This window comes from Larus michahellis, chromosome 8 (assembly GCF_964199755.1).
Source record: "Larus michahellis chromosome 8, bLarMic1.1, whole genome shotgun sequence".
Taxonomy (NCBI): domain Eukaryota; kingdom Metazoa; phylum Chordata; class Aves; order Charadriiformes; family Laridae; genus Larus; species Larus michahellis.
The window spans coordinates 1069847-1088932 of NC_133903.1; the positions used below are offsets into that span (position 1 = coordinate 1069847).

Below are 19086 nucleotides of genomic sequence, written 5' to 3' on the forward strand. Positions count from 1 at the left end.
TTGTTGAAAAGTCAAAGAACAATTCCATAGTGACTCAATATATTGAAAGTAAAAGATTTTTGTTTCATAATTAACAGGAAAAAAAATCTTTAAACGTTTTGAGTTAATTTCTAAAGAGCTACTAAACCAGAAAGTTAAGAGATGTTCTTTTCTAGTGAAAACGTACCGATTTATGCTAACGTGTGCTTGGGCAAATTTATCTTTAAGTAAGGTGCCGGCTAAGGAGACCCTTGAAGATGTGATTTACTTCCTAGTGGGCTAAGTCTGTCTTAGCGATTTTCTTGATTTATAAAATGGTGGAAGGTATTGCCCTTCTTATTTGCAGTTTTTAAACTCTTTATACTTTTGCCATGGATATTTAAATATTTAAATGCATACATATCAAGCAAATAATGAAACAAGTGTAAACCTATCAGACTTCAGATTTTTGTGCCTTTTATAACCCCTGCTTTCTTGAATATGCAGAGGACTTCAGCAATAATAAACTCTTCAATCTGAGGGAATGAAAATAACTAATCGTTTTCCCCTTAGTTTTCTTCAAACAATCATTTCTGCCTCTACTTCTTCTTTTCCCGTAGCATATGTTGTCACTTGCTAAAACAGAACAGTATAATTATAATACTAATTATCCTCTCTTTATAGCAACACCTGCGTAAATGGATGGAAGTTGTAGTTATTACACACAAAGGTGGACAACGGAGTGATGGAAATGTAAGTTAATGAATGCTTTTATGCAGGAAGACAAGAAATAAATAGTATTAATGTTTTGGAATTATGGAACTCATTGAGTTGTAAATGTTGCCATAACTGATTGCACGCTGATGTTTTCTTACAAGCTAATGAACTTATTTGTATATTGAATATTTGTTACAAATCCTTAGTAAGAGGAGCTGCTTATCTGCTGACAAGGTTAATTTAAAGCCTTTTCTGCATAGGTTGGTGTGGGAACAGCTCACGGGGTTTTAGTCTTTTCTCAGGATTTCCTGCTTAGGATTCTGTTTTTCATGGGGATGGCTGATGAGCTCAGCAGCACAATCCCTCTTTTTTCACTAATATGTTTGATGTTCATAACGTAGTTTGTATTTGAAAATTATACTGAATAATAATATAATCCCAGTTAATTTTAAATATAATTTATGAAAACCAAGTTCAGTATTTACCAGTTGAGGTCACAGTACAGTGTCTCTCCCATCCAAACTAATGGCCTCAACGTTGAACTGTGGGAAGCTGAGCAGTTTTCTTATAAATGGAAAATTGCAGAGCGTAATGACAACAGCGTGTGCTCGTAGCAGTACAGCACTGAAGGGAATTCCTGCTTCAGTCTTATTTCTTGTAGATTACCAGAAGTCCCGTAATTCTATTAAGATTTTATTAATAACTTCTATTAAGTGTTGAAATTCATTATTGCAACTAGGAAAAAATTGGGGGCAAATGTTATTAATTTATTTGTTTTTCAAATTAGATTGAAATTAGATTGGCTTTTTATTTCTCTCAAAACATGGAAATGGCTTAATGGCTTTTCGTTCCTCTCTCCTGTCATTGCAGAGAGAGCTTTTCAGTCTGAATTTAGTCATTGCTTGGTGTTTGACCTGGATGTTCTCTAATGGAATAGAACTTGCTTCTTATGTTTAAACTTAAAAACTGCTTTTTTCACTTAAGGACTTATATTTTATTCAGCTCAGAGTAGTTCTAAGGCCACCTTCTTTGGCGATCCACTTTTCCCTAAACGCGATGATTACAGGTCTTTTTACAGCAATAGTCTTTCAATGTGGCACCTCTAGAACAGTTTTTAGTTGTCCCTAAATCGCATCTAATTGTGAATTCTTCCGTTTTTAATGTTTTCAGTTGATGTATTCTATGTAGTTGTGTCTCTAGTCTCCTCAACCTGTAAATTTTTTTTAGTGTTGGTTTAAAACCTGTGTGTGTTGAGGGGAAGGCGCACAGCAGACGCTTGAGAAGGAATCTGCTGTCACAGCTTGAGGGAGGAGAGAAGTCTATGGGAACATTCTCAAATAGAATTGCCTGGCTGCAAAGCTGAATGAATTATTACCTTTTTTCTCCCACTTGTTGCTCTAAAGTTTCCTTAAAAATAAAGACTGTAGGGAACTGAAGGAGGGCACAGACAGTGTGGTCTTTACACAACGGCTGTGGCACTCTGTGTTCATGTGTCCCATGTACAGTGCGCTGTCGCTGTAATTGTACCTTCTGAACAGCGTGAAACTGGTGGTCGGAGTTAGGGTAGCTGGCCTTTCACGTACTCTGAATTCTTCTTGACCATGGTGAGATTCCAAAATCTGAGATACTCACTTAAAAGCAATATTGGGGGGTGTTATTGGAGTAGGTTGCATCTGAGTGAGTGAGTGGTCGAGATCTAGGAGATGGTAAACATGCAGCGGAGATGGAATTGGTCAGGAAAGCCTTATGTTTGCTGGCTGACACGGTACAGAGAACTCTTACAATAACGTTTTTGGCCTAAAGAGTTTTTTCATCTTTTTCCAGCAGCACTTTATGAAGGTGCTGTTTGCTGGTGATGCTGATGTTGTTGTGCAGTTCTCCAGCATAGTGCAGAGTGGGTAGGCTCTTGAGAAGCAAGACTTCTTAATGAAACAGTCCAAAGTCTATGGAATGAGTTTTCTTGTGTGAATGGCGATTCTAGACAGGCTAAAAACTTCAGGCATCTCAGTTACAGATGCTACATAACAATTAACAGCTACTGTAAAGATCCACATGGATGCCAGAATAACTAATCTCTTCGTTCACCTAAATAATTTTGTGACAGTCCTGCTGTGTTCCTGAACTGTGACTTGGCTGTTCAGGTAAATGAACAAGCTAAAACATAACACATTAAGTAGTGACTAAGATCTTATTCATTGGCCCAGTGAGCAAAATCGTTGATTTAAATCCCTCCTTCCTCTCTTCCCTGCCTCCCCAAAGAAAGGTGTGGGTTTTTAGGTCATGTCTGGTAATTGAAAACCAAGTTTTGAATAGATGGTCGCCCCTGACTGTCCCTTTCGTGAGCAGTGGCACCATGGTGGAAATTCTGCATTACAGCCTGTTAGGACTTCAGAGCTTGGTAGTTCAAGTATTGAAAGTGGTTTCATAATTGATGCTGGACAAATTTGTCTTTGAAGATGCTAAAATATTGTTTCCCCTGACTTAATCATCTCCAGTATCTTTTTATTTAGTCCAAACATTTGAGAAGCTTTTCTAAACAATGTGCAAGTAGAAAAAAGGATGCTTTTCATCCTGATTCTTAGGCGAGCAATTCGGGGCATGGGAGATGCTCATTGTCTCCATTCTTTCAGCTTGAGATGAGAAAATAACCCTGCCGAAGTCAGTTTCTGACTGCAACCTGAAGAACAGCATATACTGATTTGTTAATTTATTTGATACTTTTGTGGGCTTTTTCTTTTCATGCTGTGACTTCTGTTTTGGTTCAGCCTGCCGTGGAAGGGGTAGAGGTGAGAAACTCAGTGGAGGCACCAGGAAGTTCTTTGTTGTTGTGGTTTTTTGTTTGTTTTTCATTTTTTCTTTTCTTCTTTTTTTTTTTTTTTAAACTGTGGTTTGTTAGTTTTAATGTTGTGTTTTGGGCAGAGTGCATTGTGCCTTTGAGTGCAGTGCTGTGAATTGTCTTCTGTTTGTCTGTGGCAGAGTTGTTTCGATACCGTTGCTGTTAGGATGTTAAGCATGTTTGTACTAGGAAGAGCAGGGGTTTTAGTTTCTGTGAAGGCACAAGTGCTTTCAAAAGACTTTATACGTGTTTGCAGTCCTGAACTCGCTCCACGAGAGCCGTCTTGTGGGGGTTTCTCTAGGCAGATCGTGCTAATGGAGTGGGACCTAATACTTTGAGTTTAAATTCAGTTGAGGAAATGCAATGCACTTGGTAATATTCTTTTGCATACTGCATACTAGAAATTGGCTTTAGAGGGATGATGAGGGTGGATGTTTTGTTTTGTTTTTTCCCTTCCCTTTTCTTACTGAAGAAGATCCACACTCTGGTTAACTGAAATATAGTCCCCATTTAAATTACACACTGAAAGAAAAACACACCATTATTTTGGATGTTGGAAGTATTTAATATCTAGTGGGAGGAGAGAGTTGGCTTTTCTTTGAGGTAAGCAGCTGTTTGCGAGGTACGCTGAGCAGTGCTGTGGGAAAGCTGTCTGTTGTCTTCGTGCCCCTCTGGGGTCGTGGGGTGTGCGGGAGAAGCTGCTCGGAGAGGAGAGGCTGGCTTTGCGACGCATGAGCCACTTGGCGCAGTGCAGCGAGCGCTCCGGGACTCCCCCATCACCGTTATCATTGCACACTGTTTAGCCCTTACCTGTAAAACACCACTCTACTGACAAAAAATTAAACTATGATATTACAAGGGGGGAAGGGCGGACTTCCACAAGAGCCATTTTCTCCATACATCATGGTAAGTAGATGCTGCTGTACCTGTGTTAACCCTTCGCGTGTGGTTGCTGCCTATGCTCGTGTAGACGGGGGTGGGGGGGGAAGTAGGATGTGTGGTACTGTTTTTATACATTTAGCTGGTAATATTAGCTTAATCGTGTTTCTTTTTGCCTGCAGGAAATGAAGATTTGTTCAGCAATTATAAATTTATTCCATCTGATCCCAGCTGCCCCTCAAACTTTGGTTAAACCTCTGTTGGAAGTTGTTATGAAAACAGAACGAGCAATGTTAATTGAGGTAAAAGTGGAAGTTAACATTACTGGTATTTTTACTTTATTGTAATTTTAAACATTAATATATAACAATTATACTACCTTAAACATGGTGTGTGAATATTTGATACAATAAATAAATACGTTTTTCAGGGTTTTAGGAGGTGTTAACATTTATCTTAGACTCTTAAAAGTGAAGTTTTGAAACTGTCAATAAATTCTCATCATAGAAGTTCTGAACACTTTGTATCTGCACAAATGCCGAGTCAAATGCATTTTTCTGAGTGCTAGTAAATCAGTAGAAAATACTCCGCGTTTTTAATTTAAGCTTGATGAACCTTTCAGGCTGGCAGTCCATTCAGGGAGCCACTGATAAAATTTTTGACACGCCATCCATCCCAGACTGTGGAGCTGTTCATGATGGAAGCCACTTTAAACGACCCACAGTGGAGCAGAATGTTTATGGTAAGCTGTGTGGGGAGGGGAGCGGGGAGAAGCCCTCCTCTTCACAAATCTGATGAACAAAAAGTCTTTCATGTTCTCCATCTCTTTTTTCCCTGTACGATCTTGTAGTCCTTAATCAGGGTCTTCCTCTGACTGTAGGGTGCCTGTTCTCCCTTTTGTACTTGTTTGTCCTGAGATGTTGATTTTATACCTTTCCAGATCATATTAGGATTATTACTGAAGTTGCAGAGGGTATTTTTATATATATGAAATATAACCTCTGCAAATTTCGTGGGGAATATAAAAGCTATAGGAATGATATAGCCTTTTGGTATTTTTGCTTTTAGGTTGTTATTAAAATTATTTCTTCCCCCTTCAGAGTTTCTTAAAACATAAAGATGCCAAACCTCTACGAGATGTACTGGCAGCCAATCCCAACCGATTTATCACTCTGCTGCTACCTGTTGGTACCCAAGCAGCTGTTAGACCTGGTTCTCCAAGCACTACCACAATGCGTCTCGATCTTCAGTTTCAGGCTATCAAGGTATTCGTTTATTCTTGTTTGTCTCTGCACTCGATAGTTAAACCCTCTTTAGCTACACAGCTGTTGCATACAGGCTTCCAAGTGTCTGTGTATGTGCTATAGCTTCTAGAAAAACACTTGTAAAAACGTGAAATGTGTGTAGTCAGCGTCACTCTAGGAAGGGAAGTGAGACTCAAATGAACTGTACTTATTTTTAGTCAAGTGAGGTACAGGAGGAAAATATGGCAACAGAAAACTTCTTTTTTTTTAAAAAGAAATTCCTTTAAAAATTGATTTTGCTTTTATTTGACTCCTTTTTTGAATATTTCAGAAGCCTTAATTGACATTAAAGAAGTGCTTTTCTATAATTTTTTTCTCCTGACAGATCTGTTGCATGTTGACTGTGCATTTGTCTTGTTTTGCTTTTGACAGATCATAAGTATTATTGTTAAGAATGATGAATGTTGGTTAGCAAATCAACATTCCTTGGTGAATCAGCTGAAACGTGTATGGGTGAGTGAAGCTTTTCAGGAGAGACATCGAAAAGAGAATATGGCTGCGACGAATTGGAAAGAACCTAAGCTATTAGCATATTGCTTACTGAATTACTGCAAGTATGTAAAAACATTCCTTTCCTATAGCTTGCGTACATTTTTTAAAAATTTTGAAAATACTGTACATGTATATGGGGGTACTAAAAATGGTTTGCGGTTACTGAAGAGAAAGTTTAATATATTTCCTAATACTGCCATCAGCTCAGACCATGCCTCTGGTGCTGCCTGCTCTTGGCCCTCTGCTCATTTAAAACCAGGATTAGTGTCTTCACCACGTCATCAGCATAGTAGTTCGGTTGGGTATTTTTTCACGGAAGCTTTTTATTTTATGTGTTTTTACAGAAGGAATTACGGTGATATAGAGTTGCTCTTCCAGTTGCTTCGGGCTTTTACGGGTCGATTTCTCTGCAATATGACTTTCTTAAAGGAATACATGGAAGAAGACATCCCAAAAAACTACAGTATTCCCCAAAAACGAGCTTTGTTCTTCCGGTTTGTAGACTTCAATGACCCAAACTTTGGAGATGAGCTCAAAGCCAAGGTAACTAAAGCAATTAAATCAAAGAAGCGTGATATTTAGGTTTAATTTTCTTCTTGGGACTAGGGCAACAAAACTCGCTTACTTAAATGTCAACGAGTTTGATAATTGGCAGAGCCATTTAGGTGAAAATACCATACCTGAAGAAGAGCGATAATAAACAGAGACAGCAATTCATCTTGCTTTCAATGCTGACTACTTTAGTTTACACTGTCTAAGAATCTTTGCCCTTGGAAGGGGGAAAACAGGGGAAAAAAAATCTGTGTGTATCTGTTTCTTAAGGTTTTATTTATAGCTTCCTTTTGTAACACAGTGAGTGTGTCTAACATGCAGGTTTGCATATGAAATTACTTGAATGTTGACTGCCGTTATAAAATCCGATAGTTGAGAATAACTGCTTTTTTGTTTATATTCTGTAGGTGCTGCAGCATATCCTGAATCCCGCTTTCTTGTACAGTTTTGAAAAGGGAGAAGGTGAACAGCTGTTGGGACCCCCAAACCCAGAGGGAGATAATCCAGAAAGCATCACTAGTGTTTTTATTACAAAGGTAATAATCGTTGCTTGCAATGAAGTGTTTGAAAATTAAAACAAAAAGTTGTTCCTCTAATTTGGCTTTTCAGTCCTGATTTGAATTAGTTGTGCTATTTCTAAATACTATGATCGGTTATATCAGATTGCATCATAACTTTGAACTGTTGAGAGATCCATCAGCCATCGGTAGGACTGGCAGGCAGTTTTCAGTTTGTGGTATCTTTAGGCCTTGCCTGTCTCTTTTCGGAAATGGGCCTTCAACGGCTGTAATCCCGGCGGTTTTCCTAGGCAAAGCTTTCCGTGACTGAACATCAGTATCTCTGCAATTCACTTTGGTTTCATTGGACAAGTTAGCAGTTGTAAAATAGATGTTGAAGATGAGGGTTCTGTTTTGTTTTGGTTTTTTTAATTGGTTAGCACTTAGGAATTTCCTAGATGTGTTCATTTTTTAAATGTTCTCACACCAGGAGGTTGTTTTGTGTGTATTAAACTGAATCAAGAAGGTGGTTATAGTTATTAGTTGTCTTAAACAATGCTCGAACAGGAAAAAAAACCTCGGACTTTGCTTTTATGGATAATAAAGTTGGCTTGTTTTGTTTTGGTTTTTCTCACCTTCCTTGTCTCCTCTTTGATCATCCCTGGAACTAGGTACTTGATCCGGAAAAGCAGGCGGATATGCTGGATTCTCTCAGGATCTATCTCTTGCAGTTTGCCACGCTTCTGGTTGAGCATGCTCCTCATCACATTCACGACAATAACAAAAACCGGAACAGCAAACTGCGGCGTCTGATGACGTTTGCTTGGCCTTGCCTCCTGTCCAAGGCATGTGTGGACCCAGCATGCAAATACAGCGGACATCTGCTTTTGGCACACATCATTGCAAAATTTGCTATTCATAAGAAGATAGTTCTGCAGGTATTGACTCCGGGCTTTTATTCGTACAGTGAGGGGATGGTGAGAAAGTCTGTAGTGTGATTTGTTTTAAAATGCAGAGTAGAAGTGGCACAGTAGTTCTGGATAATTAGTATGCAACTAACAGTTAAATTCATATGCAACAAACAAATACAGAGGAGCAACCCAAATGTTAATACAAATTTATTTGGGGACAAGAGAGGGCAGAAAGAAGTTTGAAGGTAAGTGAAAACAGCGAGTGTAAGTGGGACTATGAAAAGTCCTTTTAGGTGAATTAATGTAATGTTTCTTCATTTGAGACAGATGTTTCATTTGAAACGGAATGTGGGGACCAAAGGAAAACTTCAGATTGGATAGTGGAGAGGGAGGAACAAAAAGGGAAAGTAAGGGAGACAGTACACGCTGTGTACTTACGATGAACTCTCATCGTGTTATCTACCAAATTATGGGCCTGTAGGAAAAATCATGTTGATTAGAAAATGCATGTTGTAGTTTCTCTTTCTTTATAAAGGCTTCATTTTTGTAAACACGTATAATATTAATGTTGATCAGAAACTTTGCTGTTTAGGTTTTTCACAGTCTTCTAAAAGCTCACGCGATGGAGGCCCGAGCTATTGTCAGGCAAGCGATGGCTATTCTGACTCCAGCTGTGCCTGCTCGCATGGAGGATGGACATCAGATGCTGACTCACTGGACACGAAAAATCATTGTGGAAGAGGGTCATACAGTGCCCCAACTCGTACACATTTTGCACTTGATAGTGCAACATTTCAAGGTACTTGTTCCGGTTATTCTGGTAGTCGCTGTGTCTCGGATATCAACGAGGTGAACTGCAGTTTGATTAGAAAATAACGTAATCTGATTTATATGGTTTACCTTCAAAAGGCATCAACTGTCTGCAAAGATACTTATTTAAAACTGAAAACAACTATTAAAATTAAATAGCGAACCACTTATTAAGCTTTATCGTGATTGACGTTAGAACTCATGATGTTAGGTGAAAGTCTGCAAGTGTAACAGAGCTGTGAAGGTTCTTTAAGAGTTCTTTAAAGAAAGTGCAGAACTATATATTCTTCTCCATCCTCCAGTAATCGTCGTTTGTTTGACTTTAAACGTTCTGTGGGGCTAACAAGGTGACTTTTATCTCCAGCTAATGTATGTTGGGAAACATTAAACAAATGGGGGAATGCTGCAGTGTGTCCGTATAGGAGCACTTTTGAAAACACACATTAAAATATCATCCAAAGAGACAGCCCGCTAGTACGCGTTTCAGTCACTTTTCAGGACTCGGTGCCTGAATGCTCTTTGAAAGAATATCTGTGTGTGTTCACACGCGAGTTGTAGCTCTCTAAAAGGATTGGCAAAAATCGTGTGTCTTCAAAAGAACATCTTAATTTGGATCCATGAAATCAGTAGTCAATACCGAAAATTACAGCCAAAATTTTATTTTCAAAGCACTAGCTACTTTTCCGGATTGCAGAATTTGAGCGTGGTACAAATTTAGCAGACTTTGGGATTAAAGACTATTTTACCATTTTGCTTTATTTCGTCTCTGTATTCTTCGTGTAGAACTGTATTGGTTAATGGCTAACGTGACTGTGAAACCATCTTTTCAGGTTTATTATCCCGTGAGACATCACTTGGTTCAGCATATGGTTAGTGCCATGCAGAGACTGGGCTTCACTCCCAGCGTTACCATAGAGCAAAGAAAATTAGCTGTGGATCTTGCCGAAGTAGTTATTAAATGGGAATTGCAAAGAATTAAAGACCAGCAGGTAGGAAGTCTAAATAAGCTTGGTAAAGATTGACTTGTTATACAGTTAGATGCTTTTTTAACATGCACATTGCTGATATTTCAGCCCGATTCAGATATGGATTCAAGCGCAGGTGGAGAAGGAGCAAGTTCTGCCTCATCTGCTGTTAAAAGAGGGTTGTCTGTGGATTCTGGCCAAGAAGTGAAACGATTCAGGACAGCTACAGGAGCAATAAGTGCTGTAAGAAAAAATGAGCTTTTGTTCAGAGACTCTGAAATTATAACCTGCACAGACTAAGCAATTTAGTGTAATTGTTTTTTCCACATAACTTGAAACTCACTGAATCGAAGGTTATACGTATAGAAAATATTTTAAATCTGTTCTGCGTGTTGTTATCCTTCTTAAATGTTGCTCACGGTTTTTGTGGTTTGTATACACGCAGGTATTTGGACGTAGCCAGTCCTTGCCAGGAGCCGATGCGCTTCTTTCCAAGCCGATTGACAAGCAGCATACCGATACAGTCGTGAATTTCTTGATTAGAATTGCTTGCCAGGTATCGTGTTTGTTCTGATGTGCAAATACCAGTGTGGCTTTAGTAGCCAAATCCATAAACCCCTCTTTTCATAAGAGTTCTTCTGTGCTCGGGTTATTCTAGTGTTTGGATACTCCCTTTTGCTGAAAGGATAGAAACTTTAATGTGAAATTGTACAAAAAGTAAAATGTTTTTATTTTAAGGAGGAAAGAAATTGAATTTTGTAACCAGTTTCTGCATGTTTTTCATTTCACAAATGATGGCTATTATTCATGAGGAATGCTTAGCTTCTTATTTTTGGTATTGTATTGTTTATAGCTTGATGCAAGGAGCGCGCGCTTTGGAATTTAAACTTTAAATGCGAATGGTTGCAATCCAGATTTTGAAATTGAAAGTCTTAATTTTACTGTGCTGTTGATCACTTCTAGGATTTTGTTTGTTCTTTACTTTCTCTTCTCAAGCAAGTACTTTATCAGGAGTGACATGATTGAAATAAACGTGACTCGTAGAATTTGGCTGGAGCCAGGCAAAGACTTCAAAAAGTTCCCCTAAGTGTTTTTTCTTAATTCATTTATATATTTGCCAGATGCTGCAAAGTATGTTTGTTCTATTGCCTAGATTTAATGGCAAGAATATTTTACCCAAAACCTAAAGAATATTTAGAGAGTTCAATGGGGAAAGACTGTGTCAATTACATATCTAAGGATAACGTTTGTGGTTGTATTTTCAAGGTCAAATACATGAAATTACTTCTTTTCATGCAGCATGTAGAACTAAAGCTTTCCACCCTAATTTTGTTAAGAATTAACTTTTCTAGAGTGGGGGAAATTAGCTGGGTGTAGCTCAAAGCTGACAAATTTTATGGCTTCTGCAGCAGCCGCTGCTGGTAAGTGACATGGGATTTTATACACCACAGTCCATTGCACAGAATCGACATGCTGTTGAAGCCTAAAGATGAATTGAGTAAAGAGCTACGTATGTTTATGGATACCTTGCGAGCAGAAAAGATTAACCATCTTGAGCATGTTCACAGTTGCAGTAATAAAGTATGGGATTTAATTTTTTTTTTAAATATACTTTGATGGGTGATTTGGGGTAATTAGCTTGCAGTTTAGACACCAGTTCTGATGTTTACTATTAGTTGTCAGCTTTTCATGCAGTTAAAATACTCTGTGACTACACTGATAAAACTACTTAAGCTCATCCATTTCAGAAATAAGAAATTACATGCTTGCTTGGAATGCATAATAAATTAATGAGTTGGTTACAAAAGGGTGTCATTTTCTTAACTCTGATTAATTGCTAGGTAAATGACAACTCAAACACTGCTGGATCTCCTGGGGAATTGCTGTCTCGCCGCTGCGTCAACCTTCTGAAGACAGCTTTACGACCAGACATGTGGCCCAAATCGGAACTGAAGTTGCAGTGGTTTGATAAGCTGCTAATGACTGTGGTGGGTAACATTCCAGTCCTGTAGGTCTAGGTTTTACTAGCACGTATGTTGGCAGAATACTAGCCATCTCTGGGTACTGATTTTTACAGTCTTAATCTTTTCTTCTTTGTAGTGAGATACATAAATTGTTAAGTGCGTGAATTGCATCAGTGGTTATAATTTGTATAGCTGCAGTACTTATAAATAGTAAAATAGACTTGGGAGGAGGTGGAGTAGCTGCCTGTATTTGATTGTGGAATAGGTTGTAGTTTCCCAATTTGGATGGCCTACTGGTTGGTGCCTTTTTTTTTTTTTTTTGGTGAGTAGGAAGTTTTACAAATTGAGATTGATCTTTGTGTGTTCCTAGTTTTCTGACTACATTATGGTAGCGTGAAGTTCACTGAAAGGCTAGCTTCCTGTATTTGATGATACAACCTATTCTGTTTATCATCTGTATGCTGTTTGTGTGCTTTTTGCCATATAATAAGTTTTTCTACGCCTGTTTTATTTGTATCATACTGTTTAATAGACTAGCAACTCTCACTTTGTTAAACTTTTAGGAGCTCTCTTGATGTCACTTTTCTGTTTCTTTGAATAAAGGATTAATACATCCTACTCTTGGAAACTTTAAAATGTCCAAGATTGCATGAAAATTCACTGTGGCCAATTTTTCTAAATGTGCTATACTTTTATAATGCTGCTGTCTTTGTGGAGATAGTCCTTGAAAGGGCAAGTATCTACTTTCATCCTCCTTTCCTTCTGTTGGAAGAGTTTTTGATGTGGCTCATATTTGGTTTGGGTTTACAAGTGTTGATAGTGCTCCAGGGAGCTCGTATTTGTTGCTTAGCTCATCTTTTCCCAAGTAGTGTGCAACCTGAGTGAAAACTGCCATTAAAATTCATAATATTTTTTTCCCGTTGATGGCATTTGACAGCCTACAACGGGAAGAACTGCTGTCAGTGGTGACCACTGTTGCACGAGGATTTATCTCCTCCTCATCTCCCTCGCTTGCGCAGTTGCAAAGCTGTTTCAGTGCCAGGTGGTGGAGGCTGGGCAGGAACGGCAGTTTGACTTCAGGCAAGTCCTGGCTTTGAGCGCGTTCTCTGCGCTGCAGCCAGAGGAAGCTGTGAGTATCTGTGTGCTGGCTGCTGAAGGGCTACATTCGTGTACGGACCAGCGTTGTCCTCCCTTTCGGGAGCACAGGGGAAGATGGGGGAGGTGTAAAAATAGTATTAGAGACTGCAGTTCAGAGAGTTCATGTGCTTCCAGAATGTCAACTGCTGTCTATTTCCTCTGCCTTTTTCAGGCAAATCTTCCAGTTTATCATCGTCCATGAATTTGGGGAAGGTGGGCAAAGTGCACTGTATCTGAGGGGGAGCCAAAATCAAAGCCTAGCCCACTCCACCTCTCCTTCCCCCCGCTCAGAACAAATGCACCATGCCGCCCCTCAGACCTGAGGAAGGTGGACGTTGTTGATGTTTACTTAATACAAGGATGGGAGCCCTCTGAACAGGAATTTTTTTTGTCTTAATTTTATGCTGTGTGGCATCAGTTAATAGAAGAGGTTCAGAAAAAAGAATAAGGCTTCTGCAGCAAACAGACTTACTGTCTTAATGGTAACTTTGTAGGTTTACAAAGATAAGTCCAGGAATATTTTCTTTTCTTTTTTTTTTTCTTTAGTTCCACATAGCATCTTTTCTAACCTTTAAGTTATAACTTACCACAGAATACTCTGGTCTAGCTCTTCACTGAAGGTCTCTCTCTGAAAGACGTTGACAAGGAGAATAAAGCATGATCCTCTGTCAAAAGCATTTCTAACCAGCAAGGTTTTGGGCAACTTTCAAAACTGAGGATCACAAAAAAACACTAGCAGGAACATACCTGTAAATGGCTAAGTAAAATTTTTAAGGTTAAAGATTTTATAGTGCCTTGTATTTTACAGTTTTATATTGGATGCCTTATCCAAAAGATGGATGTGAAACATTACTAGTGTAGAAACCTCAACCTTATTACAGGATTCCAGCAGATTTGATCTGCATTTACTAACCTGTGTAATATTTGTGTGATTTTCCCCCCCTCACTACCTTCTTCTGTGTGTTCTCTTTAGGAGCAACCCAATCAGGCCAACTTTGCCAACATTTGCACTGGCTTAGAGGTCTTGAGTTTCCTGTTAACTGTGCTGCAGCCCCCTGCGATCCTGAGCAGCTTCAAGCCGCTGCAGCGAGGTGTCGCAGCCTGCATGACCTGTGGCAACACCAAGGTTTTGAGAGCAGTCCACAGTTTGCTTTCTCGCTTGATGGGTATTTTCCCTACGGAACCAAGTATGTGGTATCTTCTGCCTCCTTTTATCCTTTATTGCTGCATGACTTCAATGCCTAAGGGCGGGGTGAAGACACTCTTTGCAATGTGCTAATATTCTGTTTTATGATTCCTGCATTTAATGGTCCATTTTAGCTTGCACTTTCAACCTCTGTTTGAAAAAACAAAAGCTGAAGTAAGTAGTCGTGTGGAATACATCATTATCCATTGACATAAAAACTTAATAACCTGCGGCTGTCATAACTTTGGTTCAAGAAATGCATGCTATAAATTTAATGTATTTTTTTCATTATAGTTTTTCAGCTTCAGAAGTGCAATTTTTTAGTTGTTAAGCTTTGCTTTTTGCTAAAACAAGGAAGGGAGATAGACTGTAAAAAAAAAAAAAAAATGACCCTACATAATACGCTGTGTCTTAATAGAAACTAGTTTAGATAAATCTTTTCTTAAAAAAATATAAAAAAAATGAGTAATTTCAGACTTCTCATCAAAGGAGTTATTCAGAAGTGGTGCAGTATTATAGAGATACATTGCTATATAATCAAGCGGTTTCTGTTAATGAGGGATCTGCTGGCGTTACCTTGTTTATTAGCAAGACGAAGTGCGGGTGATGGTATAGCTGAGCCTGTGTTCACAGTGTGACTGTTCTCTGCCTGTTCCGTGGCTAATGTTACCGAAAGTTAACACAACTCTGTAAACGCTGCAGGTACCTCCAGTGTAGCTTCAAAGTACGAAGAGCTGGAGTGCCTTTACGCTGCCGTTGGAAAGGTTATTTATGAAGGACTTACTAATTATGAGAAAGCCACTAATGCTAACCCTTCTCAGCTCTTCGGTAAGTGTCCCACGTCTCTGGCAGACGGCAGTATGGGGAGTGCCGGTTAATGAGCATGGGCTTTGTCACGAGCTTTTGTTTTCCCTAAGGAAATTGGGATCTGGCATCGTGCGGAGGGAGCTATGGGAAGCATTTGGAACTAACCCAAGGGATGAGCTTGGGGTGTCTGTCACCTGGGAAGAAAGGAGCTGGGGGTTCTTTCATTCTCTCTTCTCCTGGTAGCTGACTTGGGAGCAGTCGTTGGAAGTGGGGAGCTGCAGCGGGGCTAGATGGAAGCTTGCTGGATTCAGAGTGCTCAGGAAAAAGATGGAGCATTCAGATTAACCAAAATGTAAAGTAAAAGTTACAGGAAACTTGGTACATGGAAAAACCAAAATCCTGCTGGTATGACTCTGAGAGACAATGGAATAGTTCGTGGAATCTGTGTAAACATCCTTTATGTCATTGCCTTCTGCTGTCCTTTTCAGTTGTTTTTAAAGCCTCACTTATCAGCTGATTTAAATAGTGTAGGAAGATTTATTTATTTATAGATCTTGAATTCTCACTTACTAAGAAATTACAAAAATACTGTTTTTTTTCTTGAGTGAGCAAGTCTGAATTTTTAGCATATGCCATTCTGAAGAGCTGGAATCTTCTTCTTTTCTTGCTATTCATACTTATGTTACTGGTAGAGAGCTCAGCTACATATTGCAATGACAAAGATATACTGGAGTAATACGACTTGGCCCAGAACTGGTTATGTTGGTAATACAGACCTGAAATTGCACAGTTTTGGAAAACTTGCTGATTTAAATGGCAAATGTCCTTCACTGTTTTGCTCTGCGATCTCTGTAGATAGCCGTAATTTCGCTGTGGGCATTGCCTTTCAGCAGATGTCAGCATGGGCTTGACAGCAAACTAACCAGGAAGGATGTTTCTTACCCCTTGTCCGGAGCTCCCTTCCAAGCAGCGCTACCGTCTAACCGTCAGGTGGTGCAAGTCTTACTAGTTCTGCATTTAAGAGGCTGAACTGTGCGTGCCAGGTTTTCTGCACACCTGAGCAGGAAAAGAAGGAAAAGCTGTAGAAGCAGCCGTTCAAGGAGCAAAGCAGGCTTCTCGAATGCCGAAGTTGCAGTAAGGAGAGGTTAGCTGTTGGTTTCCAGAGGATATAGCTGGGTAGGATGGGTGTGCTTTTTTTAGAGTTAAGTATTTCAGAGCATAGCTATTGCTAAACCGGGTTGGTTTGCATGTACGTGGGTAAGCTTCTATTGGGATAGGCATTGTTAATGACTCGGTAATTTGAAGGCACTGGGACCTTGTAGGCATCCTGAATTTGTAAACTGGGCCAAAATTACTTGTTTCAATAGTGTTAACATCTTCAATCTATAGTAACTGATTTACGAAACTATAAAGTTTCTAGATTAGAAAACCCAGATCGTGTATTTTTTTTTTTTATTTTTAATTACTAAACCCAACCCTATTCATGTGAAAGTTTTGCTGCTAAAACAAACATGCAACTTTAGGAGTAGGTTCATTTTGCCTCATTAACTATATATATTTATCTATCTATATTATTTTTTTTAAGGCCTTGGAGAAGTATCTGCTCTCAGTTCCTCTCCTCCTGTCCTCCCTTTCTCCCTCTTGCCCTCCCTCACACTCCATCACACACTTATGTACAGAACTTTCAAATATTTTGATTAATGCAAAAATAACTTTTTGGTCTTAGACTGAAGACTAAAGTTTAGACTAAAGTTGAGACTGAGATGCTTCTTCAAATCTCTCCAGCTTTCTAGTCTTTGTAAGTTGGGTAGTGTCATACTTCTGTCATGGCAGGACAAAATACGGGTAGATCGTCTCCCGTGCTCTTTCACAGAACGAGCACATCCACACTGCAAACCTGCATCTTACCCCTGTCGTGCTCAACAGGAGCGTTATTCCTAAGTGTTGGTTTTATCCACAGGCACTTTAATGATTCTGAAGTCGGCGTGCAGCAACAACCCCAGCTATATCGACAGGCTGATCTCGGTGTTCATGCGCTCTCTGCAGAAGATGGTCAGGGAGCACCTAAACCCCCAGGCTGCAGCCGGCACAGCAGAAGCAAATACAGGTATTGCGTTCTGTAGTCTCGGGCTGCTAGTGATTAGAAGTGTTGCAAGGCATTAAATAAAATCTTTTCATCCTAAAGGGATTCAAATGGTTTTGTAGGGTTTTGTGTGCATTCTTACACATTGAAAAATACTTCAGCATTAGTGGGAAATATTACTGAGGTGCTGAAGGACTAAAATACACTTTGAGTTCCTGTTTCTTGCTTAATACATGAATTTCAGTATTAAACCAAACATTTCAGTTAATGGTTAGTGAATGTTTGTTGAGCTACAGCATATATAAAAATACTGAAATTCTTTTATTCTTGAAGAGTTTACAGTGTTCAGGAGGGAGGAGCTGAATTTTCTTTGATTGTTCTGTGCTTTCACTTTTTTCAAAATTTTTTTTTTTTACTTCTTTCTATTTGATAATTTAACAAGCAGTTGTTCCAATAGTAACTTGTTGGAGCTGATACTTTTGTTTAAATAGCATCAGCGTTTATCTTAAAATGGCATCTCTTTCACTCTGTACGATTCTGTCTATCATCAAATGAATTACGTCATGAGTCATTGAAAAAAATCAGGTGTTCTTGTAGAAGAAAATTCAGTGCTAGTACAGAGCTCTCTAATTTATTAATGGAAAAGCTACTGAAGAAAATACTTGGAAAGAATTGCTGCTGTTAGATTCCCAGCCCGTATTTTAATTAAGTAAATGAGAACCTTGTGAATTTTATTAACACCGAGAAACAATTGGAAAATTATTAAAGTTGACAGATAAGCAGGCCAGGAAATGAAGAGAACTGAGTAGGTGTGCTACATCGATAGTATTTCAGTCTTGCGGTTTTTCAGTACTGGGGCTCTGTAATGCCTTTTAGCAAAGATCTACTGAAACGCAGCCACCCAGGCTGGCCTTTAGGACTTTGGATGGATTTGGGGTTGTTTTTGGAAAGAGTCTGTCCCAGTTGTTGAGGAACGGAAAGTAGTCATGCTGAAAACATTATTTCTAGGGATATGTTTCCAGGTAACAGATATTGTTGTTGCTATTTTAAAAACTACCGTATCTTACCTTGACAATTGCTTTACTAGGTGTCTTCTAGGTGTACACACAACTCTAATCCGTCTTTGTTCATCCGTAGCAGGTACAAGTGAACTGGTAATGCTAAGCCTGGATCTTGTGAAAACTCGCCTGGCTGTGATGAGCATGGAAATGAGGAAGAATTTTATACAAGCTATTCTAACGTCTCTCATTGAAAAATCCACTGATGCCAAAATTCTTCGTGCAGTGGTAAAAATAGTGGAAGAATGGGTGAAAAACAATTCCCCAATGGCAGCTAATCAGGTAAATTGAGAAGATAAAATCATTATTGCTCTCAAATACTTAAATAACTATAAATCCTCGGGTTTTGACAGTGAGGTTTGTAAGGATCTCAGAATGTGTTTAGGTGCCCACAATGAGGTTTGGAATATTTTGCATCCCCCGTGAAAGTAGCTGGAGTTAAAGATGCTTAGCGTTTTCTAGGCTTCTATGAGATGTTTGATCCTGAATGCTGTTTTGCTGAGAACTTGTTTTAAAGTAAAAGTTTTAAAATATGCTTCACATTAACTTGGATAGAGAGATCCTTCAGGAGGAGGATGACTAATGCTGGTTTAAATCAGGTTATTCCTGTAACATTTTGTGGCCTCCTCAATTTGCCTTATTTTCTGCTAGAGTTGAGTACTTGACAATCTAGTGCTATATAAAAGGACCTACGCTTTTAAAAACATACGTTAGATCTTGTAATCATTGAAAAACCTGTTTTTAGTCATGATTTTAAAATTCTCTAGCATATATTAAAGGATAAATGCTTGAGTTATTTTTCTTTTCAAGAACTGTGACCTACCAAGCTGTTTTTCAGTACTTCAGAAGTGGAAGAGTGATATAAAGGATGGCTGAGGTGTACTTTGAATGTGCCAGTTCTCTGCTTGTTTTAAGATGAATTGACAAAAT

The 19086-nt window shown here is 38.9% G+C and overlaps 1 protein-coding gene across 4 annotated transcripts in view; it reads left to right on the forward strand.

Moving 5' to 3' along the window:
• Nucleotides 1-19086, forward strand: part of TRRAP (transformation/transcription domain associated protein) — a 94462-nt gene that overhangs the window by 32732 nt on the left and 42644 nt on the right. For all 4 annotated transcript variants that reach the window (XM_074599568.1, XM_074599570.1, XM_074599569.1 and 1 more), the window contains exons 32-48: nucleotides 643-711; nucleotides 4573-4692; nucleotides 5013-5132; nucleotides 5491-5655; nucleotides 6067-6248; nucleotides 6531-6729; nucleotides 7146-7274; nucleotides 7907-8173; nucleotides 8739-8945; nucleotides 9787-9945; nucleotides 10030-10164; nucleotides 10367-10477; nucleotides 11763-11909; nucleotides 13996-14209; nucleotides 14911-15036; nucleotides 16976-17122; nucleotides 18236-18438. In XM_074599568.1, coding sequence (XP_074455669.1) covers nucleotides 643-711; nucleotides 4573-4692; nucleotides 5013-5132; nucleotides 5491-5655; nucleotides 6067-6248; nucleotides 6531-6729; nucleotides 7146-7274; nucleotides 7907-8173; nucleotides 8739-8945; nucleotides 9787-9945; nucleotides 10030-10164; nucleotides 10367-10477; nucleotides 11763-11909; nucleotides 13996-14209; nucleotides 14911-15036; nucleotides 16976-17122; nucleotides 18236-18438 — 2700 coding nt within the window. The remainder of the gene's footprint in view (nucleotides 1-642; nucleotides 712-4572; nucleotides 4693-5012; nucleotides 5133-5490; nucleotides 5656-6066; nucleotides 6249-6530; nucleotides 6730-7145; nucleotides 7275-7906; nucleotides 8174-8738; nucleotides 8946-9786; nucleotides 9946-10029; nucleotides 10165-10366; nucleotides 10478-11762; nucleotides 11910-13995; nucleotides 14210-14910; nucleotides 15037-16975; nucleotides 17123-18235; nucleotides 18439-19086) is intronic.